This window comes from Scyliorhinus canicula, chromosome 9 (genome assembly GCF_902713615.1).
Source record: "Scyliorhinus canicula chromosome 9, sScyCan1.1, whole genome shotgun sequence".
Lineage (NCBI taxonomy): Eukaryota > Metazoa > Chordata > Chondrichthyes > Carcharhiniformes > Scyliorhinidae > Scyliorhinus > Scyliorhinus canicula.
The window spans coordinates 48,025,318-48,052,006 of NC_052154.1; the positions used below are offsets into that span (position 1 = coordinate 48,025,318).

At 49.9% G+C, this 26,689-nt stretch overlaps 1 protein-coding gene across 1 annotated transcript in view; it reads right to left on the bottom strand.

Annotated features, from left to right (window-relative positions):
- Positions 1–26,689, bottom strand: part of LOC119970881 (multidrug resistance-associated protein 9-like) — a 235,416-nt gene that overhangs the window by 189,216 nt on the left and 19,511 nt on the right. Inside the window, exons 2-5 of the mRNA XM_038805989.1 lie at positions 18,438–18,568; positions 18,195–18,353; positions 17,945–18,092; positions 16,363–16,596 (exon numbers count right to left, since the gene is read on the bottom strand). Coding sequence (XP_038661917.1) covers positions 16,363–16,596; positions 17,945–18,092; positions 18,195–18,353; positions 18,438–18,568 — 672 coding nt within the window. The remainder of the gene's footprint in view (positions 1–16,362; positions 16,597–17,944; positions 18,093–18,194; positions 18,354–18,437; positions 18,569–26,689) is intronic.

Here is a 26,689-nt window from a genome sequence, read left to right on the forward strand (position 1 = left end):
ATCGATGCTGTACACCGGTAGAGGCTGGGCTTTTTGCTTCAGGGGCACCCTGTTTTTGGTAATGATACTGACTCAAAAAGGCGCTGTCGGGTCCTCGGTGTCAGCAGGCGAGAATCGGGTTCGGTGACCGTGGGTTGAATGGCACGGACATCCCTGCGAGGCTGGCTGGAGCGACGAGAGTTGGTAGGCTGAACCTACCTGCATAAAGCAGCATAGTGGCCACGTTTTCCACATTGTAGGCAGCGTCGGGATTTGGCAGGACATTGCTGCTTTAAGTGGGCGGAGCCACAGTTGCCGCACGTTGTAGCGCCAGTACTCGCTGCGCCACTGCGCATGCGTGCTGCGGTCGTACATGATGCATGCCTGCGCAGTGTGATCGTCGATGTCGCCGTCCCCTCATTCATGCGCTGGAGACCGCGGAAAGCACCCAAAATGGCCGCCCTCATCCAGGCTGAGGCCCTGGAGTTGCTTGATTGCTTGTACCCGTTCTGCCTCGTGGGGCCCTTCCCGTGCCGTTTCAGCCGCTTGGACGTGGGAATACCGACTAGCGGTGTGTTCATGTAGCACGCAGGTCTGTCCTTCTGAGAGGCTGCATCCCAAATGAGTGGAAAATCTGATGCCCTCTGTCTTAAGAGTGAGTGTGCTCTAACTGGTGATTGGCTGCGGTGTTGTGTGTGTTGATTGGTCTTGCTGTGTGTCAATCAGTGTGTGTCTGCACCATGATATGCTGGTGTGTATATTATGACAAGGAGGAGGCGGGGGTGGTGCTTCTGGTGATGAGACTGATGGAACTTGGGGCCTGTGAAGGACAAGGATAGAGGCCGAGTGAGGTTTGTGTGAGGGATGTGAATGCTATCAGTCAGCACCAGTTCACTGGCTTCCACAAGTATTTCAATGCCTACACCATCACAGGGAAGAGGAATTATATGATAGCGACATAAACAGGGATTGCAGCAATTTGTTCGATCTTCCAACTGAGATCTAAGAAGAAGGCACCAACAGCAATCACAGAAAATAAATTATGTGCGTTTCTCCTCCGGAGCAGGGCAAGTGGAATTTCAGCATGTGAAATCTGTGTGAGTATTTGAAACCTCGGCAATCGTGTCGCTATAATGGTGTATTATAAGGTATCAGTCTTCACAAATAAAACTCATGGGACACCATGTGCTGTTTAAAAGAAAAAAGAATGCCGTCCATCTGCATGCCCCCTCAGGCAGATCTGGCAGTGCACAGGCCAGGTGCCCAGTGGGGAAGAATGCTACTTCCTGACGTCAGCGCGCTATCCCCGTACCACCTCATCCGAATATCAGCGCACTGGCCTCGTATTGCCTCCTGACGTCAGCGTGCTATCCCCGTACCATCTCACCCGAATATCAGCGCACTGGCCTCGTATTGCCTCCTGACGTCAGCGCGCTATCCCCGTACCATCTCATCCGAATATCAGCGCACTGGCCTCGTATTGCCTCCTGATGTCAGCGCGCTATCCCCGTACCATCTCATCCGAATATCAGCGCACTGGCCTCATTCTGCCTCCTGATGTCAGCGTGCTATCCCCGTACCATCTCATCCGAATATCAGCGCACTGGCCTCATTCTGCCTCCTGACGTCAGCGTGCTATCCCCGTACCATCTCATCCGAATATCAGCGCACTGGCCTCATTCTGCCTCCTGATGTCAGCGCGCTATCCCCGTACCATCTCATCCGAATATCAGCGCACTGGCCTCATTCTGCCTCCTGACGTCAGCGCGCTATCCCCGTACCATCTCATCCGAATATCAGCGCACTGGCCTCGTATTGCCTCCTGATGTCAGCGCGCTATCCCCGTACCATCTCATCCGAATATCAGCGCACTGGCCTCATTCTGCCTCCTGATGTCAGCGTGCTATCCCCGTACCATCTCATCCGAATATCAGCGCACTGGCCTCATTCTGCCTCCTGACGTCAGCGTGCTATCCCCGTACCATCTCACCCGAATATCAGCACACTGGCCTCATTCTGCCTCCTGATGTCAGCGCGCTATCCCCGTACCATCTCATCCGAATATCAGCGCACTGGCCTCATTCTGCCTCCTGATGTCAGCGCGCTATCCCCGTACCATCTCACCCGAATATCGGCGCACTGGCCTCATTCTGCCTCCTGACGTCAGCGAGCTATCCCCGTACCATCTCACCCGAATATCAGCGCACTGGCCTCATTCTGCCTCCTGATGTCAGCGCGCTATCCCCGTACCATCTCATCCGAATATCAGCGCACTGGCCTCATTCTGCCTCCTGACGTCAGCGCGCTATCCCCGTACCATCTCATCCGAATATCAGCGCACTGGCCTCATTCTGCCTCCTGACGTCAGCGCGCTATCCCCGTACCATCTCATCCGAATATCAGCACACTGGCCTCGTATTGCCTCCTGATGTCAGCGCGCTATCCCCGTACCATCTCACCCGAATATCAGCGCACTGGCCTCGTATTGCCTCCTGATGTCAGCGCGCTATCCCCGTACCATCTCACCCGAATATCAGCGCACTGGCCTCGTATTGCCTCCTGATGTCAGCGCGCTATCCCCGTACCATCTCATCCGAATATCAGCACACTGGCCTCGTATTGCCTCCTGATGTCAGCGCGCTATCCCCGTACCATCTCATCCGAATATCAGCGCACTGGCCTCGTATTGCCTCCTGACGTCAGCGCGCTATCCCCGTACCATCTCACCCGAATATCAGCGCACTGGCCTCATTCTGCCTCCTGATGTCAGCGCGCTATCCCCGTACCATCTCATCCGAATATCAGCGCACTGGCCTCGTATTGCCTCCTGACGTCAGCGCGCTATCCCCGTACCATCTCATCCGAATATCAGCGCACTGGCCTCGTATTGCCTCCTGATGTCAGCGTGCTATCCCCGTACCATCTCACCCGAATATCAGCGCACTGGCCTTGTATTGCCTCCTGATGTCAGCGTGCTATCCCCGTACCATCACTCCCGAATATCAGCACACTGGCCTCATTCTGCCTCCTGATGTCAGCGTGCTATCCCCGTACCATCTCACCCGAATATCAGCACACTGGCCTCATTCTGCCTCCTGACGTCAGCGCGCTATCCCCGTACCATCTCACCCGAATATCAGCACACTGGCCTCATTCTGCCTCCTGACGTCAGCGTGCTATCCCCGTACCATCTCATCCGAATATCAGCGCACTGACCTCGTATTGCCTCCTGATGTCAGCGCGCTATCCCCGTACCATCTCATCCGAATATCAGCGCACTGACCTCGTATTGCCTCCTGATGTCAGCGCGCTATCCCCGTACCATCTCACCCGAATATCAGCGCACTGGCCTCGTATTGCCTCCTGATGTCAGCGCGCTATCCCCGTACCATCTCATCCGAATATCAGCGCACTGGCCTCATTCTGCCTCCTGACGTCAGCGTGCTATCCCCGTACCATCTCACCCGAATATCAGCGCACTGGCCTCGTATTGCCTCCTGATGTCAGCATGCTATCCCCGTACCATCTCATCCGAATATCAGCGCACTGGCCTCGTATTGCCTCCTGATGTCAGCGCGCTATCCCCGTACCATCTCATCCGAATATCAGCGCACTGGCCTCGTATTGCCTCCTGATGTCAGCGCGCTATCCCTGTACCATCTCATCCGAATATCAGCGCACTGGCCTCGTATTGCCTCCTGATGTCAGCATGCTATCCCCGTACCATCTCATCCGAATATCAGCGCACTGGCCTCGTATTGCCTCCTGATGTCAGCGCGCTATCCCCGTACCATCTCATCCGAATATCAGCGCACTGGCCTCGTATTGCCTCCTGATGTCAGCGCGCTATCCCTGTACCATCTCATCCGAATATCAGCGCACTGGCCTCGTATTGCCTCCTGATGTCAGCGCGCTATCCCCGTACCATCTCATCCGAATATCAGCGCACTGGCCTCGTATTGCCTCCTGATGTCAGCGCGCTATCCCCGTACCAACTCACCCAAATATCAGCGCACTGGCCTCGTATTGCCTCCTGATGTCAGCGCGCTATCCCCGTACCATCTCATCCGAATATCAGCGCACTGGCCTCATTCTGCCTCCGGATGTCAGCGCGCTATCCCCGTACCATCTCATCTGAATATCAGCGCACTGGCCTCATTCTGCCTCCTGACGTCAGCGTGCTATCCCCGTACCATCTCACCTGAATATCAGCGCACTGGCCTTATTCTGCCTCCGGATGTCAGCGCGCTATCCCCGTACCATCTCATCCGAATATCAGCGCACTGGCCTCATTCTGCCTCCTGACGTCAGCGCGCTATCCCCGTACCATCTCACCCGAATATCAGCGCACTGGCATCATTCTGCCTCCTGATGTCAGCGCGCTATCCCCGTACCATCTCACCCGAATATCAACGCACTGGCCTCATTCTGCCTCCTGACGTCAGCGTGCTATCCCCGTACCATCTCATCCGAATATCAGCGCACTGGCCTAATTCTGCCTCCTGACGTCAGCGCGCTATCCCCGTACCATCTCACCCGAATATCAGCGCACTGGCCTCGTAATGCCTCCTGACGTCAGCGTGCTATCCCCGTACCATCTCACCCGAATATCAGCGCACTGGCCTCGTAATGCCTCCTGATGTCAGCGCGCTATCCCCGTACCATCTCATCCGAATATCAGCGCACTGGCCTCATTCTGCCTCCTGACGTCAGCGCGCTATCCCCGTACCATCTCACCCGAATATCAGCGCACTGGCCTCATTCTGCCTCCTCATGTCAGCGCGCTATCCCCGTACCATCTCATCCGAATATCAGCGCACTGGCCTCGTATTGCCTCCTGACGTCAGCGTGCTATCCCCGTACCATCTCAACCGAATATCAGCGCACTGGCCTCGTATTGTCTCCTGACGTCAGCGCGCTATCCCCGTACCATCTCACCCGAATATCAGCGCTCTGGCCTCGTATTGCCTCCTGACGTCAGCGCGCTATCCCCGTACCATTTCATCCGAATATCAGCGCACTGGCCTCGTATTGTCTCCTGACGTCAGCGTGCTATCCCCGTACCATCTCATCCGAATATCAGCACATTGGCCTCGTATTGCCTCCTGATGTCAGCGCGCTATCCCCGTACCATCTCACCCGAATATCAGCGCACTGGCCTCATTCTGCCTCCTGATGTCAGCGCGCTATCCCCGTACCATCTCACCCGAATATCAGCGCACTGGCCTCATTCTGCCTCCTGACGTCAGCGCGCTATCCCCGTACCATCTCACCCGAATATCAACACACTGGCCTCATTCTGCCTCCTGACGTCAGCGCGCTATCCCCGTACCATCTCACCCGAATATCAGCGCACTGGCCTCATTCTGCCTCCTGACGTCAGCGCGCTATCCCCGTACCATCTCACCCGAATATCAGCGCACTGGCCTCATTCTGCCTCCTGATGTCAGCGCGCTATCCCCGTACCATCTCATCCGAATATCAGCGCACTGGCCTCATTCTGCCTCCTGACGTCAGCGCGCTATCCCCGTACCATCTCACCCGAATATCAGCGCACTGACCTCATTCTGCCTCCTGATGTCAGCGCGCTATCCCCGTACCATCTCACCCGAATATCAACACACTGGCCTCATTCTGCCTCCTGACGTCAGCGCGCTATCCCCGTACCATCTCACCCGAATATCAGCGCACTGGCCTCGTATTGCCTCCTGATGTCAGCGCGCTATCCCCGTACCATCTCACCCGAATATCAGCGCACTGGCCTCATTCTGCCTCCTGATGTCAGCGCGCTATCCCCGTACCATCTCACCCGAATATCAGCGCACTGGCCTCGTATTGCCTCCTGATGTCAGCGCGCTATCCCCGAACAATCTCACCCGAATATCAGCGCACTGGCCTCATTCTGCCTCCTGATGTCAGCGCGCTATCCCCGTACCATCTCACCCGAATATCAGCGCACTGGCCTCGTATTGCCTCCTGATGTCAGCGCGCTATCCCCGTACCATCTCATCCGAATATCAGCGCACTGCCCTCGTATTGCCTCCTAACGTCAGCGCGCTATCCCCGTACCATCTCACCCGAATATCAGCGCACTGGCCTCATTCTGCCTCCTGACGTCAGCGCGCTATCCCCGTACCATCTCACCCGAATATCAGCGCACTGGCCTCATTCTGCCTCCTGACGTCAGCGCGCTATCCCCGTACCATCTCATCCAAATATCAGCGCACTGGCCTCATTCTGCCTCCTGACGTCAGCGCGCTATCCCCGTACCATCTCATCCGAATATCAGCGCACTGGCCTCATTCTGCCTCCTGACGTCAGCGCGCTATCCCCGTACCATCTCACCCGAATATCAGCGCACTGGCCTCGTATTGCCTCCTGACGTCAGCGCGCTATCCCCGTACCATCTCATCCGAATATCAGCGCACTGGCCTCATTCTGCCTCCTGACGTTAGCGTGCTATCCCCGTACCATCTCATCCGAATATCAGCGCACTGGCCTCGTATTGCCTCCTGATGTCAGCGCGCTATCCCCGTACCATCTCATCCGAATATCAGCGCACTGCCCTCGTATTGCCTCCTGACGTCAGCGCGCTATCCCCGTACCATCTCACCCGAATATCAGCGCTCTGGCCTCGTATTGCCTCCTGACGTCAGCGCGCTATCCCCGTACCGTCTCATCCGAATATCAGCGCACTGGCCTCATTCTGCCTCCTGATGTCAGCGTGCTATCCCCGTACCATCTCACCCGAATATCAGCGCACTGGCCTCCTTCTGCCTCCTGATGTCAGCGCGCTATCCCCGTACCATCTCATCCGAATATCAGCGCACTGGCTTCGTATTGCCTCCTGATGTCAGCGCGCTATCCCCGTACCATCTCACCCGAATATCAGCGCACTGGCCTCATTCTGCCTCCTGACATCAGCGCGCTATCCCCGTACCATCTCACCTGAATATCAGCGCACTGGCCTCGTACTGCCTCCTGACGTCAGCGCGCTATCCCCGTACCATCTCATCTGAATATCAGCGCACTGGCCTCATTCTGCCTCCTGACGTCAGCGTGCTATCCCCGTACCATCTCACCTGAATATCAGCGCACTGGCCTCATTCTGCCTCCTGACGTCAGCGCGCTATCCCCGTACCATCTCATCCGAATATCAGCGCACTGGCTTCGTATTGCCTCCTGATGTCAGCGCGCTATCCCCGTACCATCTCACCCGAATATCAGCGCACTGGCCTCATTCTGCCTCCTGACGTCAGCGCGCTATCCCCGTACCATCTCATCCGAATATCAGCGCACTGGCCTCGTATTGCCTCCTGACGTCAGCGCGCTATCCCCGTACCATCTCATCCGAATATCAGCGCACTGGCTTCATTCTGCCTCCTGATGTCAGCGCGCTATCCCCGTACCATCTCATCCGAATATCAGCGCACTGCCCTCGTATTGCCTCCTGACGTCAGCGCGCTATCCCCGTACCATCTCATCCAAATATCAGCGCACTGGCCTCATTCTGCCTCCTGACGTCAGCGCGCTATCCCCGTACCATCTCATCCGAATATCAGCGCACTGGCCTCATTCTGCCTCCTGACGTCAGCGCGCTATCCCCGTACCATCTCACCCGAATATCAGCGCACTGGCCTCGTATTGCCTCCTGACGTCAGCGCGCTATCCCCGTACCATCTCATCCGAATATCAGCGCACTGGCCTCATTCTGCCTCCTGACGTCAGCGTGCTATCCCCGTACCATCTCATCCGAATATCAGCGCACTGGCCTCGTATTGCCTCCTGATGTCAGCGCGCTATCCCCGTACCATCTCATCCGAATATCAGCGCACTGCCCTCGTATTGCCTCCTGACGTCAGCGCGCTATCCCCGTACCATCTCACACGAATATCAGCGCTCTGGCCTCGTATTGCCTCCTGACGTCAGCGCGCTATCCCCGTACCGTCTCATCCGAATATCAGCGCACTGGCCTCATTCTGCCTCCTGATGTCAGCGTGCTATCCCCGTACCATCTCACCCGAATATCAGCGCACTGGCCTCGTATTGCCTCCTGACGTCAGCGCGCTATCCCCGTACCGTCTCATCCGAATATCAGCGCACTGGCCTCCTTCTGCCTCCTGATGTCAGCGCGCTATCCCCGTACCATCTCATCCGAATATCAGCGCACTGGCTTCGTATTGCCTCCTGATGTCAGCGCGCTATCCCCGTACCATCTCACCCGAATATCAGCGCACTGGCCTCATTCTGCCTCCTGACATCAGCGCGCTATCCCCGTACCATATCACCTGAATATCAGCGCACTGGCCTCGTACTGCCTCCTGACGTCAGCGCGCTATCCCCGTACCATCTCATCCGAATATCAGCGCACTGGCCTCGTATTGCCTCCTGATGTCAGCACGCTATCCCCGTACCATCTCATCCGAATATCAGCGCACTGCCCTCGTATTGCCTCCTGACGTCAGCGCGCTATCCCCGTACCATCTCACCCGAATATCAGCGCTCTGGCCTCGTATTGCCTCCTGACGTCAGCGCGCTATCCCCGTACCGTCTCATCCGAATATCAGCGCACTGGCCTCATTCTGCCTCCTGATGTCAGCGTGCTATCCCCGTACCATCTCACCCGAATATCAGCGCACTGGCCTCGTATTGCCTCCTGACGTCAGCGCGCTATCCCCGTACCGTCTCATCCGAATATCAGCGCACTGGCCTCCTTCTGCCTCCTGATGTCAGCGCGCTATCCCCGTACCATCTCATCCGAATATCAGCGCACTGGCTTCGTATTGCCTCCTGATGTCAGCGCGCTATCCCCGTACCATCTCACCCGAATATCAGCGCACTGGCCTCATTCTGCCTCCTGACATCAGCGCGCTATCCCCGTACCATCTCACCTGAATATCAGCGCACTGGCCTCGTACTGCCTCCTGACGTCAGCGCGCTATCCCCGTACCATCTCATCCGAATATCAGCGCACTGGCTTCGTATTGCCTCCTGATGTCAGCGCGCTATCCCCGTACCATCTCACCCGAATATCAGCGCACTGGCCTCATTCTGCCTCCTGACGTCAGCGCGCTATCCCCGTACCATCTCATCCGAATATCAGCGCACTGGCCTCGTATTGCCTCCTGACGTCAGCGCGCTATCCCCGTACCATCTCATCCGAATATCAGCGCACTGGCTTCATTCTGCCTCCTGATGTCAGCGCGCTATCCCCGTACCATCTCATCCGAATATCAGCGCACTGGCTTCGTATTGCCTCCTGATGTCAGCGCGCTATCCCCGTACCATCTCACCCAAATATCAGCGCACTGCCCTCGTATTGCCTCCTGACGTCAGCGCGCTATCCCGTACCATCTCATCCGAATATCAGCGCACTGGCCTGGTATTGCCTCCTGATGTCAGCGCGCTATCCCCGTACCATCTCACCCGAATATCAGCGCACTGGCCTCGTATTGCCTCCTGATGTCAGCGCGCTATCCCCGTACCATCTCACCCGAATATCAGCGCACTGGCCTCGTATTGCCTCCTGATGTCAGCGCGCTATCCCCGTACCATCACTCCCGAATATCAGCGCACTGGCCTCATTCTGCCTCCTGATGTCAGCGCGCTATCCCCGTACCATCTCACCCGAATATCAGCGCACTGCCCTCGTATTGCCTCCTGATGTCAGCGCGCTATCCCCGTACCATCTCACCCGAATATCAGCGCACTGGCCTCATTCTGCCTCCTGACGTCAGCGCGCTATCCCCGTACCATCTCATCCGAATATCAGCGCACTGGCCTCGTATTGCCTCCTGATGTCAGCGTGCTATCCCCGTACCATCTCATCCGAATATCAGCGCACTGGCCTCATTCTGCCTCCTTATGTCAGCGCGCTATCCCCGTACCATCTCACCCGAATATCAGCGCACTGGCCTCGTATTGCCTCCTGACGTCAGCGCGCTATCCCCGTACCATCTCACCCGAATATCAGCGCACTGGCCTCATTCTGCCTCCTGACGTCAGCGCGCTATCCCCGTACCATCTCATCCGAATATCAGCGCACTGGCCTCATTCTGCCTCCTGATGTCAGCGCGCTATCCCCGTACCATCTCATCCGAATATCAGCGCACTGGCCTCATTCTGCCTCCTGACGTCAGCGCGCTATCCCCGTACCATCTCACCCGAATATCAGCGCTCTGGCCTCGTATTGCCTCCTGATGTCAGCGCCCTATCCCCGTACCATTTCACCCGAATATCAGCGCACTGGTTCATTCTGCCTCCTGACGTAAGCGTGCTATCCCCGTACCATCTCATCCGAATATCAGCGCACTGGCCTCATTCTGCCTCCTGACGTCAGCGCGCTATCCCCGTACCATCTCACCTGAATATCAGCGCACTGGCCTCGTACTGCCTCCTGACGTCAGCGCGCTATCCCCGTACCATCTCATCTGAATATCAGCGCACTGGCCTCATTCTGCCTCCTGACGTCAGCGTGCTATCCCCGTACCATCTCACCTGAATATCAGCGCACTGGCCTCATTCTGCCTCCTGACGTCAGCGCGCTATCCCCGTACCATCTCATCCGAATATCAGCGCACTGGCTTCGTATTGCCTCCTGATGTCAGCGCGCTATCCCCGTACCATCTCACCCGAATATCAGCGCACTGGCCTCATTCTGCCTCCTGACGTCAGCGCGCTATCCCCGTACCATCTCATCCGAATATCAGCGCACTGGCCTCGTATTGCCTCCTGACGTCAGCGCGCTATCCCCGTACCATCTCATCCGAATATCAGCGCACTGGCTTCGTATTGCCTCCTGATGTCAGCGCGCTATCCCCGTACCATCTCACCCAAATATCAGCGCACTGCCCTCGTATTGCCTCCTGACGTCAGCGCGCTATCCCCGTACCATCTCATCCGAATATCAGCGCACTGGCCTCGTATTGCCTCCTGATGTCAGCGCGCTATCCCCGTACCATCTCACCCGAATATCAGCGCACTGGCCTCGTATTGCCTCCTGATGTCAGCGCGCTATCCCCGTACCATCTCACCCAAATATCAGCGCACTGGCCTCGTATTGCCTCCTGATGTCAGCGCGCTATCCCCGTACCATCACTCCCGAATATCAGCGCACTGGCCTCATTCTGCCTCCTGATGTCAGCGCGCTATCCCCGTACCATCTCACCCGAATATCAGCGCACTGCCCTCGTATTGCCTCCTGATGTCAGCGCGCTATCCCCGTACCATCTCACCCGAATATCAGCGCACTGGCCTCATTCTGCCTCCTGACGTCAGCGCGCTATCCTCGTACCATCTCATCCGAATATCAGCGCACTGGCCTCGTATTGCCTCCTGATGTCAGCGTGCTATCCCCGTACCATCTCATCCGAATATCAGCGCACTGGCCTCATTCTGCCTCCTGATGTCAGCGCGCTATCCCCGTACCATCTCACCCGAATATCAGCGCACTGGCCTCGTATTGCCTCCTGACGTCAGCGCGCTATCCCCGTACCATCTCACCCGAATATCAGCGCACTGGCCTCGTATTGCCTCCTGACGTCAGCGCGCTATCCCCGTACCATCTCACCCGAATATCAGCGCACTGGCCTCATTCTGCCTCCTGACGTCAGCGCGCTATCCCCGTACCATCTCATCCGAATATCAGCGCACTGGCCTTGTACTGCCTCCTGATGTCAGCGCGCTATCCCCGTACCATCTCATCCGAATATCAGCGCACTGGCCTCATTCTGCCTCCTGACGTCAGCGCGCTATCCCCGTACCATCTCACCCGAATATCAGCGCACCTGCCTCATTCTGCCTCCTGACGTCAGCGCGCTATCCCCGTACCATCTCATCCGAATATCAGCGCACCTGCCTCATTCTGCCTCCTGACGTCAGCGCGCTATCCCCGTACCATCTCATCCGAATATCAGCGCACTGGCCTCATTCTGCCTCCTGATGTCAGCGAGCTATCCCCGTACCATCTCACCCGAATATCAGCGCTCTGGCCTCGTATTGCCTCCTGATGTCAGCGTGCTATCCCCGTACCATCTCACCCGAATATCAGCGCACTGGCCTCATTCTGCCCCCTGATGTCAGCGCGCTATCCCCGTACCATCTTATCCGAATATAAGCGCACTGGCCTCATTCTGCCTCCTGATGTCAGCGAGCTATCCCCGTACCATCTCACCCGAATATCAGCGCTCTGGCCTCGTATTGCCTCCTGATGTCAGCGCGCTATCCCCGTACCATCTCACCGGAATATCAGCGCACTGGCCTCGTATTGCCTCCTGATGTCAGCGCGCTATCCCCGTACCATCTCATCCGAATATCAGCGCACTGGCCTCGTATTGCCTCCTGATGTCAGCGCGCTATCCCCGTACCATCTCACCCGAATATCAGCGCACTGGCCTCATTCTGCCTCCTGACGTCAGCGCGCTATCCCCGTACCATCTCACCCGAATATCAGCGCACTGGCCTTGTATTGCCTCCTGACGTCAGCGCGCTATCCCCGTACCATCTCACCCGAATATCAGCGCACTGGCCTCATTCTGCCTCCTGATGTCAGCGCGCTATCCCCGTACCATCTCACCCGAATATCAGCGCACTGGCCTTGTATTGCCTCCTGATGTCAGCGCGCTATCCCCGTACCATCTCACCCGAATATCAGCGCACTGGCCTCGTATTTTCTCCTGATGTCAGCGCGCTATCCCCGTACCATCTCACCCGAATATCAGCGCACTGGCCTCATTCTGCCTCCTGACGTCAGCGCGCTATCCCCGTACCATCTCACCCGAATATCAGCGCACTGGCCTCATTCTGCCTCCTGACGTCAGCGCGCTATCCCCGTACCATCTCACCCGAATATCAGCGCACTGGCCTTATTCTGCCTCCTGACGTCAGCGCGCTATCCCCGTACCATCTCATCCGAATATCAGCGCACTGGCCTCGTATTGCCTCCTGATGTCAGCGCGCTATCCCCGTACCATCTCACCCGAATATCAGCGCACTGGCCTGGTACTGCCTCCTGATGTCAGCGCGCTATCCCCGTACCATCTCACCCAAATATCAGCGCACTGGCCTCATTCTGCCTCCTGACGTCAGCGCGCTATCCCCGTACCATCTCACCCGAATATCAGCGCACTGGCCTCGTACTGCCTCCTGACGTCAGCGCGCTATCCCCGTACCATCTCACCCGAATATCAGCGCACTGGCCTCGTATTGCCTCCTGATGTCAGCGCGCTATCCCCGTACCATCTCACCCGAATATCAGCACACTGGCCTCATTCTGCCTCCTGATGTCAGCGCGCTATCCCCGTACCATCTCACCCGAATATCAGCGCACTGGCCTCATTCTGCCTCCTGATGTCAGCGCGCTATCCCTGTACCATCTCATCCAAATATCAGCGCACTGGCCTCGTATTGCCTCCTGACATCAGCGCGCTATCCCCGTACCATCTCACCCGAATATCAGCGCATTGGCCTCATTCTGCCTCCTGACGTCAGCGCACTATCCCCGTACCATCTCACCCGAATATCAGCGTACTGGCCTCGTATTGCCTCCTGACGTCAGCGTGCTATCCCCGTACCATCTCACCCGAATATCAGCACACTGGCCTCATTCTGCCTCCTGATGTCAGCGCGCTATCCCCGTACCATCTCACCCGAATATCAGCGCACTGGCCTCGTATTGCCTCCTGATGTCAGCGCGCTATCCCCGTACCATCTCACCCGAATATCAGCGCACTGGCCTCATTCTGCCTCCTGACGTCAGCGCGCTATCCCCGTACCATCTCATCCAAATATCAGCGCACTGGCCTCATTCTGCCTCCTGACGTCAGCGTGCTATCCCCGTACCATCTCATCCAAATATCAGCGCACTGGCCTTGTATTGCCTCCTGACATCAGCGCGCTATCCCCGTACCATCTCATCCGAATATCAGCACACTGGCCTCGTATTGCCTCCTGATGTCAGTGCGCTATCCCCGAACCATCTCACCCGAATATCAGCGCACTTGCATATTGCCTCCTGACGTCAGCGCGCTATCCCCGTACCATCTCACCCGAATATCAGCGCACTGGCCTCGTACTGCCTCCTGACGTCAGCGCGCTATCCCCGTATCATCTCACCCGAATATCAGCGCACTGGCCTCGTACTGCCTCCTGATGTCAGCGCGCTATCCCCGTACCATCTCACCCGAATATCAGCGCACTGGCCTCATTCTGCCTCCTGATGTCAGCGCGCTATCCCCGTACCATCTCACCCGAATATCAGCCCACTGGCCTTGTACTGCCTCCTGACGTCAGCGTGCTGAGCCAGGACCAAATTCCCTATTAGAAATGGCAGAATCTTAACACCAGAAGTGGTTAGCGAGCAGGTCACGCGCCCGGCATATACACTGATGTCATGCAATCTGTGCTTTGGCCGCAAAATCCTAAACAAGAGATTCCTCCATTTTGTAGCTGCCAGCAAGCAAGCAACAAGAGTATGAAACTAACTGAAAATGAATCAGTTTGAATTAAGGAAGACAGGATGAGAGACACAAACAGGCCAGGACCTCACAACTGAATCTACTGGATAGAGCTTCTCAGGAGACTCTATGGCAGGACAAAGCAGTGCTGGTGTGAGCTCCAGGTCCTCTGATAAACAACCCATTAAGAAGAAGCTGAAATCAGAAACAAAGCACTATAAAGATAATTTCTTGAGATATAGCTTTATTAATTGTGCCAATGCAAATCAGGTTGCAATGCCCACGTGCATTGTGTGCAGGGAAGTACTGGTAAATGAAAGATTAGACATTCAAAACTTCAAAAGCAGCTCAAGAATAAGCATGGTGAGTTCGAGGATGAACCACTTGATTTATGACAAAGCATGCTCACCTGTCGCATAAGCGAAATAGTCAGTCACGAAGTTCGGTCAGCATGGGTCACAAAGGTTGGCAGTTGGTAAAAATGGGCCCCAGCAAAAAATATGGAAAACTCTGCTCTATAAAATTTCCAGCCTCTGACCTGCTCTTGTAGTCACAGTATTAATATGGTTAGTCCAGTTCAGTTTCTGGCCAATGGTAACCCCCAGGATGTTGATGGTGGGGGATTCAGCGATGGTAATGTTATTGAATGTCAAGGGGAGATTGATAGATTCTCTCTTGTTAGAGATGCTCATTATCTTTTTTTTAAATTTAGAGCACCCAATAATTTTTTCCAATTAAGGGACAATTTAGCATGGCCAAGCCATCTACCCTGCACATCTTTTTTTTTTGGGTTGCGGGGGTGGGACTCCCGCAGACATGGAGAGAATTTGCAAACTCCACATGGACCTTGACCCGGGGCCTGGCAACGAACCTGGATCCTCGGCGCCATGAGGCAGCAGTGCTAACCACTGTGCCACCCGGAGATGCTCATTACCTGACACATATGTGGCATAAATATTACTTGGCAATGTTCAGTCCAAGGTTGATTGCTGCATACAGGCACAGGCTGTTTTGGTATCTAAGGAGTTGCGAATGTTGCTGAACATTGTGCAATCATCAGCGAACATCCCCTCGTCTGACATTCTGAAGGAAGGAAGGTCATTGATGAAGCAGCTGAAGATGGTTGGGCCGAGGACGCTGAGGAACTCCTGCAGCGAAATCCTGGGCCTGAGATGATTGACCTCCAGCAACCACAACCGTCTTCCTTTGTATGAGGTGTGCCTCCAACCCGTGGACACGCTTCCCCTTGATACCCATTGACTTGAGGTTTATTTTAGCTCCTTGATGCCTTACTCAGTCAAATGCTGCCATGATGTCAATGGCAATTATTGTAATCTCTTGAATTCATCTATTTCTTCCATGTTTGAATCAAGGCTGTAAGGAGGTCAGAAGCTGACTGGCTCTGGTAGAACCCAAACTGAGCATCGGTGTCAGTTTACTGCTGAATCTGTGCACAAGACAGGCTTTTGGAGCTTGGTTGCACTGGTTTCTGTGCATGTCCCTAGAAGGTTTTACCTGAGGCTCCCTGATTCTGGAAGCAGTGAGAAAAGTCCTGGGATCCAAAAGTACTTAGGTTGGGGAGGTAGGCCAAACAGAATTTGCTCAGAATCTGTCTCCTGCCTCTCATTAAAAAATAAAACCAGTCTTTCATTTATATAGCATCTTTCATGACACCAAAGTATCCCAAAATGCTTCATCACCAATGAAATACCTGCGAAGTGTAGTCACTGTGATATGTGGGAGGTGCCTATCAAAATCCTCCCTGACATAAAATCACATTGTATTTGTTAACTTTAAACACAGCCACAGGCCTGCCAGAATAAAGTTGGGTCAAGGCATATCTGCTCCAGCTAGTTTAATATGGAATGAGCAATGAGGAAAAACAACAAAGGATAACTACAATAATCTTACATTATAGATAAATGCCTACCTCACCAATGGAAATGCTGTTTGAACTTTTAAGATGAACCATCTTAACAAATGCCAATGTAGAAATGGCACCTTTTAGTCGGATGGCAGTCTGATAGTTGATAGCCCAGGAGGCAGAGAAGAAAATACTTTTCCCCATCTCTGTAGTAAATAAGGCAAAGCACAGACCAACACCGTAAACAAGATTTTCTGACTTTTTCTCAACATACTGGAGTATGGCATGAACTAGCACTGCCTGCAAAATAAGAAATAAAAGTAACAGTTAAGCAGTAATAATACCATGACATTTTGTGCTCAATATGATGCTGAATGGGACATGTCCATTTTAGGTTTCTACAAGAATAACAGTTGTAACCTGCATCTATGTAATTCCTTGAATGTGAAAAAACACTCCAAAGGCAAGTGACAGTGAGTGTGAAGGAAATGGATAACAGGCACAAAAGAGGACATTGAAAGGGATGAGCAAAAACTTGGGTTGAGTTAGTTTCCAGGGCTTTTAAAGGGCAGGGGAGCAGAGGTAGAAAGTTAGGAAGAGAGTTCCAAACCTTTAAACACCACTGGACCATTACTGTTGGAGCAGACAGCAGAGCATCACAAAAGGCCGGTGTCAGTGGAATGGAATGTTCATGGAAGAAGGAACATCAAGCTGGAGGACATTCAGAGAAATACGCTGGATTCGGGCCATTTAGTGACAAAGGTGGCAAGGATTTTAGGTATAAGGCAAAGGGAATGGGGATCCAATGCAGTCAAGATCAGCATTGATGTTTGAACAGGATTTATAATCATAATAATCTTTATGATTGTCATGAGTACGCTAACATTAACAGTGCAATGAAGTTACTGTGAAAATCCCCCAGTTGCCAACACTCCAGTGCCTGCTCGGGTACACTGAGAGAGAATTCACTAAACAAGCCCTTCTTTTCGGGACTTAGTGGGAGGAAACCGGAGCACCCAGAGGAAACCCACGCAGACACGGGGAGAACGTGCAGACTCCATACAGTCACCCAAGTCGGGAATTGAACCCAAGTTCCTGGCGTTGTGAAGCAACAGTGCTAACCATTGTGCTACCATGCCAATCCATGTTTGGTATACCATAGTTGTGCAGAACCAATCTCAGTACTCTGTCTCAACAATGTATTTTACAGTCATAATTCTGAACATTAATGTCTGTTTCACTAATGTGATATTTACCTTTTTCACATTGATTTTGTTTGTGAGTGACATTGTCAGATTAGTGCCAAACAATGGCAGTTTTACCCGATGGTTGTGTGACTTCATGGAACTGTTTTGACCTTCATTTTATGTTTGACCTTTAAAACTAGGCCTTATTGTAAAGGTCATATTACAGAGAAAATGTTTCAAATCCTTTCAGAAAATGGGAGAGATAAATAATATGCAGATATGATCGAGATTGTGTTCTTTTCATAAGGAGGGTTTGCTTGAAAAAATGGTAGTTTATTAATCATGCGTCAGTTCTTTATCTAAACGCCATGTTATTTCAAGTTTATTGAAATTAGCAAATAAAGCATTCAGCTAATAAACAATCAGTTAATTTAAACTAATAGATATATGTGACTGCTTACCGGCCCCAAAAAGCTACAAATCATACTCATAACTGAGCAAATTGCAGTTATAATAAGCCTTGTCCGCTGAAACTGCAGAGCCACTTTCTCCAAGGAAGCTTTCTCACTGCCCATTCTTTTCAATTCATTCTCCCAAAGACGCAAGAATCTGTAAATATTTTCAGCAAAATGACAAAATAATTTTTATTTTGTTTTTATGCATAATTATATACATTCTGATCACCCAAAATATCTTTCCAAATTGACACACCTTCTGGCATTCACGTCTGAACAATTGAACTGGGACAGGGGAGGCACGTTGTCCTGATTCAGTTCATTCTTCAACCCTTTTATCATTACTGGTGTCAGCCATGAGAAAAAGATGAATGAAAATAAGCCAGCATCATCCACTGGGGATGGAGATGGATTCCTGCAAAATGCACATGATAAAAGATGGTTAATTCTGAAAATCATGAAGACTTTGCATTGTAGAATATATTCTTTTCCCACTTACTTTGGCTGTGGACGAAAAGGAATTATTGTTTTCAAACTCTGGGAGTACTTGTGGTATTTATTCTGTAGATCTTCACCATGGGAATCTGGAAATTCCATTTCTGGGAATGTATTATAATATTGGGAGGATTGCTGTTGAGGTTAAAGAGTCACAGATTAATTGTTGATATAAATAGAAGAAGTATCTTATATCATAGTTTTTACACCCTTGGGGCAGCATGGTGGCACTGTGGGTAGCACTGTTGCTTCACAGCTCCAGGGTCCCAATTTTGGTTCCTGGCTTGGGTCAATGTCTGTGTATATTCTGCACGTTCTCCCCGTGTCCGTGTGGGTTTCCTCCGGATGCTCTGGTTTCCTTCTACAAGTCGCGAAAGACGTGCTGTTATAATTTGGACATTCTGAATTCTCCCTCTGTGTACGCAAACAGGTGCAGGAATGTGGCGACATGGGGCTTTTCACAGCAACTTCATTGCAGTGTTAATGTAAGCCTTCTTGTGACAATGAAGATTATTTAAATTTTAAAATTTACAGCAGATTGAGTGTTACAGCAGAGATCTTGATCTGGCTTTTCAGTTAATTAAATGAAATAATGCTGCTGTATATTTAATTGCTAGTATATTGGATATTACAGTATCAATATTAATGAACACCAAGCCACAGGAATCTTGGATTCAGGAAAGTTGTTCAGCTGTATGGTGGCAGCAGGTAAACCAATAGAAATGCCCTCTCCTCCTGGGAAACAGTGGATGGAAAGAAAGTAATCTGAACCCCTAAATGAGAGATTCACATGAAGAACTAAGGAGTTTTATGGTTCAGGGTAAAAACTATGGTAATAACTATGGTCTTGAAATTATTCTACTTAACCAAAATCAATTTTATAATAGTTTTCTGCCTCCCAGCAACATTCCATACATAATCCTTTTTACCAAATGCACGTTCTACTCATTCTCCTCCTGATCTCTTCAGTTTCAAATTAATATTCATCACACAATCACCTACTTTCAAAACAATTTATTTTGTCAGAAAGCAATACCAAACATGCGGTCGTGAAAGTGGCCATGGAAGCAGAATTCTGCGGAATTGCCAATGTACTTTACAGGCAGCTGCCTTCTGTTTAAGAGGAGGATTACCCAGGAACACTGTGATCATTTATAATACAGTTTTAATGAATAGCAATCTTAATTTCCATATCATGGATTTCATCAATATTATTCATCTGTGTCCTATTCACTATTCACTTTGCATTATTACACACTGATAAAGATAAACTAGATCAAGGGGACCAGTTTATTGCAGCTTTAGGGAGCAATTGTCCGACCTGAATTTCAATGAAGAATGCTTTAGGGATGAACATACGAACAAGGAGCAGGAGTAGGCCATTTACCCCCTCGAGCCTGCTCCGCCATTTACTAAGGTCATGGCTGACCTGATCATAACCTCAAATCTGCATTTTGCAAACCCTAAATAAACTATTGCACTCCACCCCTTGCTTACCAAGAATCTATCGTCTTAAAAATATACAAAACTCTCCTTCCACAACCTTTTCAGGAAGAGAGTTCCAAAGACTCTGATTCTCTGAGTGTAAAGATTTTTCTGCATTTCTTTCCAATAAACAACCCCTTATTTTAAAGTGATCCCTAGTTCTAGAAACTCACACTAAAGAAATTATCCTCTCCACATCCACCCTGTCGAGACCCCTCAGGACCTTATACATTTCATTCTGAACTCCAATGGATACAAGCATAGCCTGTCTAACCTTTCCTCACAGAACAACCCATCCATTCCAGGTTTTAGTCTGGTAAACCTTGTCTGAACAGCTTCCCACACGTTTACAATTTTTCTTAAATAAGAGTACAGTGTACACCAAAAGTGGTCTCATTAATGCCCTGTGCAACTGAAATAGAACCTCCCAACTTTTGTAGTCAATTCCCCTTGCAATAAATGATAACATTCTATCAGCTTTTCAAATTACTTGCCGTACCTGCATACTGGCCTGTTGTGATTCATACACCCAGATTCTTCTGCGCCTTAGAGCTCAGTAATCTCTCATTATTTTGTAAGGGTCCTTACTCTTGATTTTCTTATTTCTCATTTCTTTTACTTTGTTGTCATCATTTTGATCCCTGGACATTGAATGGACTTATACCTTGAAGTGGAGCAGAGGAAACGAGGAACCCAGCAGTACGCTACGCTATTGATGATTTAGCTTTTGGACAGTAGAACTCAGACTTTCTGGCACCCAAGAAATCAGAGGGATACAGTTCAATTGGTTGGCTGGTGGCCAATGAATTGGCCAAAGGCTACATTCTGCGGGGTGACAGGCGGCGATTGAGTCTTACCCGTGTGGGGTGGTTTTCAAAGAACCCAGGAAAGGATAGTTGGGTCCTGGATGGGTCAGCTGTGAGTGACTGTCTCTCTCATTCTCCAGAAATACTGCCTATCTGTTGATTTCTGAACCGACAGAGAAGCTTTGAGACTTTTATGAATATATTGTGAAAACCTTTACCGCCTGAAAGCAGAAACCTCCAACTGATGGTCTAGACTGAAGAAAGGTGTATTGGAAGATGTCCATCTGAAACATAGACTTTTTATCCTTTTCACTTTCGTATTATTTTCTTTTCACCTCTCTTTTCCCTCTGTGTTTGTCTGCCTTGTGTGTGTGTAGAGGGTGTGAGGGGTGGGGGTGGGGGAGAGGTAGGAAGTAGCTGACAGTTAACCAGTTGTATTTTCTGCCTATTTACTCATAGTTATTGTTATTAATAAAATTTAATTGTATTTAAATTTACAAATCTTGCTTTTGTAGTTATTGGGCAGCCAAAGACCAGAGACTTCAGGTATTAGTGGATGTATTTCTAAAAAATGAATTGTTCATTCCATTTGTGTTGCAATTCCAGGTCAAATGGGGCTGGAATTGACCACGACTAGCCCAGAGTGTTGTAATAATTTTAAAAATATTATTTTTTAACCTTCCTGCCAAAATGAACAATTTCATATTTTTCCACAGTATACTCCATTTTCCAGATCTTGGCCCATTCACTTAACTATCTATATATTTTTGTAGCCTCCTCATACCCTCTTCATAACTTACTTTCCTACCGATCTTTGTGTCATCAGCAGATTTGGCAAACAACCCTTTACTCCCTTCATCCAAGTCATTTGTATAAATTGTAAACGTTTGAGGTCTCTGCACTGGTCCTTGTGGCACACCACTCGTTACATTTTTCCTGAAAAGGACTCATTTATGCTTACTCTTTGCTTCCTGTTAGCCAGCCAATCTTCTATCCATGTTGTCCCCTCCAGCATGAACTTTTATTTTCCACAATATCCGTTGATGTGGCACTTTACCATAAGCCTTCTGGAAAAATAGGTTCAGTACATCCACTAATACCCCTTTATTAACAGCACATGTTACTTCCTCAAAAAACTGCAATAAGTTGGTTAAATTTGATTTCCCTTTCACAAACCACATTGATTCTGCCTGATCACCTTGAGCTTATTCAATGCCTTGCTGTAACTTCTTTAATAATAGTTTCCATCATTTTCCGTACGACAGATTTTAGGCTCACTGGCCTGTATTTTCCCATTTTCTGTCTCACTCCCTTTGTGAATAATGCAGCTGAAGACTGATTGAGTTGGCAGTACGGCACAAGTTCCCCCAGTGAGCCAGAGAAGACACAGCCAGAGTGAGACACAGCAAAGAGTGAGTTTGGGAATTTGAAGCAAGGTGGGAATTGAATTAAATTCAATTGGTAAGACTGTTAAATTTTTTAAATTTAGACTGTTTTAAATTTCAGGACTTTAAATTAATCTAAAATTGTGCACTGAAGGTTAACACGGGCTGCCACACCCACTCACATAACTGGTTGCCTTAATTTACTTTGATTCTAAAAGCAGATGGGGGAGTCAACTCAGACCAATTTAAAAGAGCAACTTGTAACTCACTCCCAATGAGTTCTCCCAGTGAGCCAGAGAAGACACAGCCAGAGTGAGACACAGCAAAGAGTGAGTTTGGGAATTCGAAGCTGGGTGGGGAGGAGGTGCTTTTTAACCCTGGTAAGTGACTGATAAGTAGTTTTTCTTTTCATTGTCTAATTTATTTATTTATTTTTTCTTTCCTTTTTCGGAATTGTAGTTGTATAAGTTAACCTAAGGTTTAAGACATGGCAGGAGATCCCAGACCCGTGTCATGCTCCTCGTGTGCGATGTGGGAGCTCAGGGACACATCCACTGTCCCTGGCTCCTTCACGTGCAAGAAGTGTGTCCAGTTGCAGTTCCTGTTAGACCGCTTGATGGCTCTGGAGCTGCGGATGGACTCACTTTGGAGCATCCACGGTGCTGAGGACATTGTGGATAGCACGTTTAGCAAGTTGGTCACACCGCAGGTGAACGTTACGGAGGTAGATAGAAAATGGGTGACCAAAAGACAGAGCAAGAATAGGAAGACAGTGCAAGTGTCCCCTGTGGTCATCTCCCTCCAAAACAGATATACCGCTTTGGATACTGTTGAGGGAGATGGCTCACCAGGGGAAGGCAGCAGCAGCCAGGTTCATGGCACCATGGCTGGCTCTGCTGCACAGCAGAGCAGGAAGAAGAATGGCAGGGCTATAGTTATAGGAGACTCAATTGTAAGGGGAATAGACAGGCGGTTCTGCGGACACAATCGAGACTCCAGGCTGGTATGGTGCCTCCCTGGAGCAAGGGTCAAGGGGTCTCGGAGCGGCTGCAGGACATTCTGGGGGGGGGGGGGGGCAGGGGGAGTGAACAGCCAGCTATCATGGTCCACATAGGCACCAACGATATAGGTAAAAAAACGGGACAAGGTCCTACAAGCTGAATTCAGGGAGTTAGGAGTTGAACTAAAAAGTAGGACCTCAAAGGTAGTAATCTCAGGATTGCTACCAGTGCCACAAGCTAGTCAGAGTAGGAATGTCAGGATAGATAGGATGAATGCGTGGCTCGAGAGATGGTGCAAGAGGGAGGGATTCAAATTCCTGGTGCATTGGAACCTGTTCTGAGGGAGGTGGGACCAGTACAAACCGGACGGTCTACACCTGGACAGGACTGGAACCGATGTCCTAGGGGGGGTGTTTTCTAGAGTTGTTGAGGAGGGTTTGAACTAATGTGGCAGGGGGATGGGAACCGATGCAGGAAGATGGAAGGTAGTAAAACAGGGACAGAAGCAAAAGGAAGTAAGGGGGAAAGTGTAAGGCAGAGAAGCCAAAGTCAAAAAGGGCAACAGTACAAGGTACAGTGACTGAGGGGAGCTCAGTGAATAGGCCCAGTAATACTAAAAGGAATAAAACGGGAAGTAAAAACATAAATTGTAAGCGATGCAGCAGGTTGTTACACGAAGATATGGGTTCAACGACAAGGAAAATTAGGAGAAAAGTTAAGAGGAAATATAACTTAGGAAAGGTTACTGATCGAGGTGTTAAGATTCAAAACAGAGGTATAAAAGCAAACATAAGTGTACTTTACCTGAATGCTCGTAGTATTCGGAATAAGGTAAATGAGTTGATGGCGCAAATCATCGTGAATGACTATCATTTAGTGGCCATTACTGAAACATGGTTAAAGGATGGTCACGACTGGGAGTTAAATATCCGAGGGTATCAAACTATTTGGAAGGACAGAGTGGATGGTAAGGGAGGTGGTGTAGCTCTGTTATTTAAGGATGACATCCGGGCAATAGTAAGGGATGACATCGGTGCGATGGAGGATAAGGTTGAATCCATTTGGGTGGAAATCAGGAATAGTAAGGCGAAAAAGTCACTGATAGGAGTAGTCTATAGGCCACCAAATAGTAACTTTATGGTGGGGCAGGAAATAAACAAAGAAATAACTGCTGCATGCAGAAATGGTACAGCAGTTATCATGGGGGATTTTAATCTACATGTTGATTTGTTTAACCAGGTTGGTCAAGGCTGCCTTGAGGAGGCGTTTATAGAATGTATCCGTGATAGATTCCTAAAACAGTATGTAATGGAAGTTACAAGGGTACAAGCGGTCCTAGATCTGGTCCTGTGTAATGAGACAGGATTGATTAATAATCTCATAGTTAGGGATCCTCTCGGAAGGAGCGATCACAATATGGTGAAATTTAAAATACAGATGGAGGGTGAGAAGGTAAAATCAGACACTAGTGTTTTGTGCTTAAACAAAGGAGATTACAATGGGATGAGAGAAGAACTAGCTAAGGTAGACTGGGAGCAAGGACTTTATGGTGAAACAGTTGAGGAACATGGAGAACCTTCCAAGCGATTTTTCACAGTGCTCAGCAAAGGTTTCTACCAACAAAAAGGAAGGACGGTAGAAAGAGGGATAATCGACCGTGGATATCTAAGGAAATAAGGGAGAGTATCAAATTGAAGGAAAAAGCATTCAAAGTGGCAAACATTAGTGGGAGACTAGAGGACTGGGAAATCTTTAGGGGGCAACAGAAAGCTACTAAAAAAGCTATAAAGAAGAGTAAGATAGATTATGAGAGTAAACTTGCTCAGAATATAAAAACAGATAGTAAAAGTTTCTACAAATATATAAAACAAAAAGAGTGGCTAAGGTAAATATTGGTCCTTTAGTGGATGAGAAGGGAGACTTAATAATGGGAGATGAGGAAATGGCTGAGGAACTGAACAGGTTTTTTGAGTCGGTCTTCACAGTGGAAGACATAAATAACATACCAGCGACTGATAGAAATGAGGCTATGAAAGGTGAGGACCTTGAGATGATTGTTATCACTAAGGAGGTTGTGATGGGCAAGCTAATGGGGCTAAAGGTAGACAAGTCTCCTGGCACTGATGGAATGCATCCCAGAGTGCTGAAAGAGATGGCTAGGGAAATTGCAAATGCACTAGTGATAATTTAGCAAAATTCACTAGAATCTGGGGTGGTCCCAGTGGATTGGAAATCAGCAGACATGACACCACTGTTTAAAAAAGGAGGTAGGCAGAAAGCGGGTAATTATAGGCCAGTGAGCTTAACTTCGGTAGCAGGGAAGATGCTGGAATTTACCATCAAGGAAGAAATAGCAAGGCATCTGGATGGAAAATGTCCCATTGGGCAGACGCAGCATGGGTTCATAAAGGGCAGGTCGTGCCTAACTAATTTAGTCAAATCTTTTGAGGACACTACCAGTGCGGTAGATAACGGGGAGCCAATGGATGTGGTATATCTGGATTTCCAAAAAGCCTTTGACAAGGTGCCACACAAAAGGTTGCTGCATAAGATAAAGATGCATGGCATTAAGGGTAAAGTAGTAGCATGGATAGAGGATTGGTTAATTAATAAAGAGTGGGGATTAATGGGTGTTTCTCTGGTTGGCAAATCAGTAGCTAATGGTGTCCCTCAGGGATCAGTGTTGGGCCCACAATTGTTCACAATTTACATAGATGATTTGGAGTTGGGGACCAAGGGCAATGTGTCCCAGTTTGCAGACGACACTAAAATGAATGGGAAAGCAAAACGTGCAGAGGATACTGGAGGTCTGCAGAGGAATTTGGATAGGTTAAGTGAATGGGCTAGGGTCTGGCTGATGGAATACAATGTTGACAAATGTGAGGTTATCTATTTTGGTAGGAATAACAGCAAAAGGGATTATTATTGAAATGGCAAAATATTAAAACATGCTGCTGTGCAGAGAGACCTGGGTGTGCTAGTGCATGAGTTGCAAAAAGTTGGTTTACAGGTGATTAAGAAGGCAAATGTAATGTTGTCCTTCATTGCTAGAGGGATGGAGTTTAAGACTAGGGAGGTTATGCTGCAATTGTATAAGGTGTTAGTGCGGCCACACCTGGAGTATTGTGTTCAGTTTTGGTCTCCTTACCTGAGAAATGACGTACTGGCGCTGGAGGGTGTGCAGAGGAGATTCACGAGGTTAATCCCAGAGCTCAAGAGGTTGGATTATGAGGAAAGGTTGAGTAGACTGGGACTGTACTCGTTGGAATTTAGAAGGATGAGGGGGGGGATCTTATAGAAACATGGAAAATTATGAAGGGAATAGATAGGATAGATGTGGACAGGTTGTTTCCACTGGTGGGTGAAAGCAGAACTAGGGGACATAGCCTCAAAATAAGGGGAAGTAGATTTAGGACTGACCTTACGAGGAACTTCTTCATCCAAAGGGTTGTGAATCTATGGAATTATTTGCCCAGTGAAGCAGTTGAGGCTCCTTCATTAAACGTTTTTAAGGTCAAGATAGAGAGTTTTTTGAAGAATAAAGGGATTAAGGGTTATGGTGTTCGGGCCGGAAAGTGG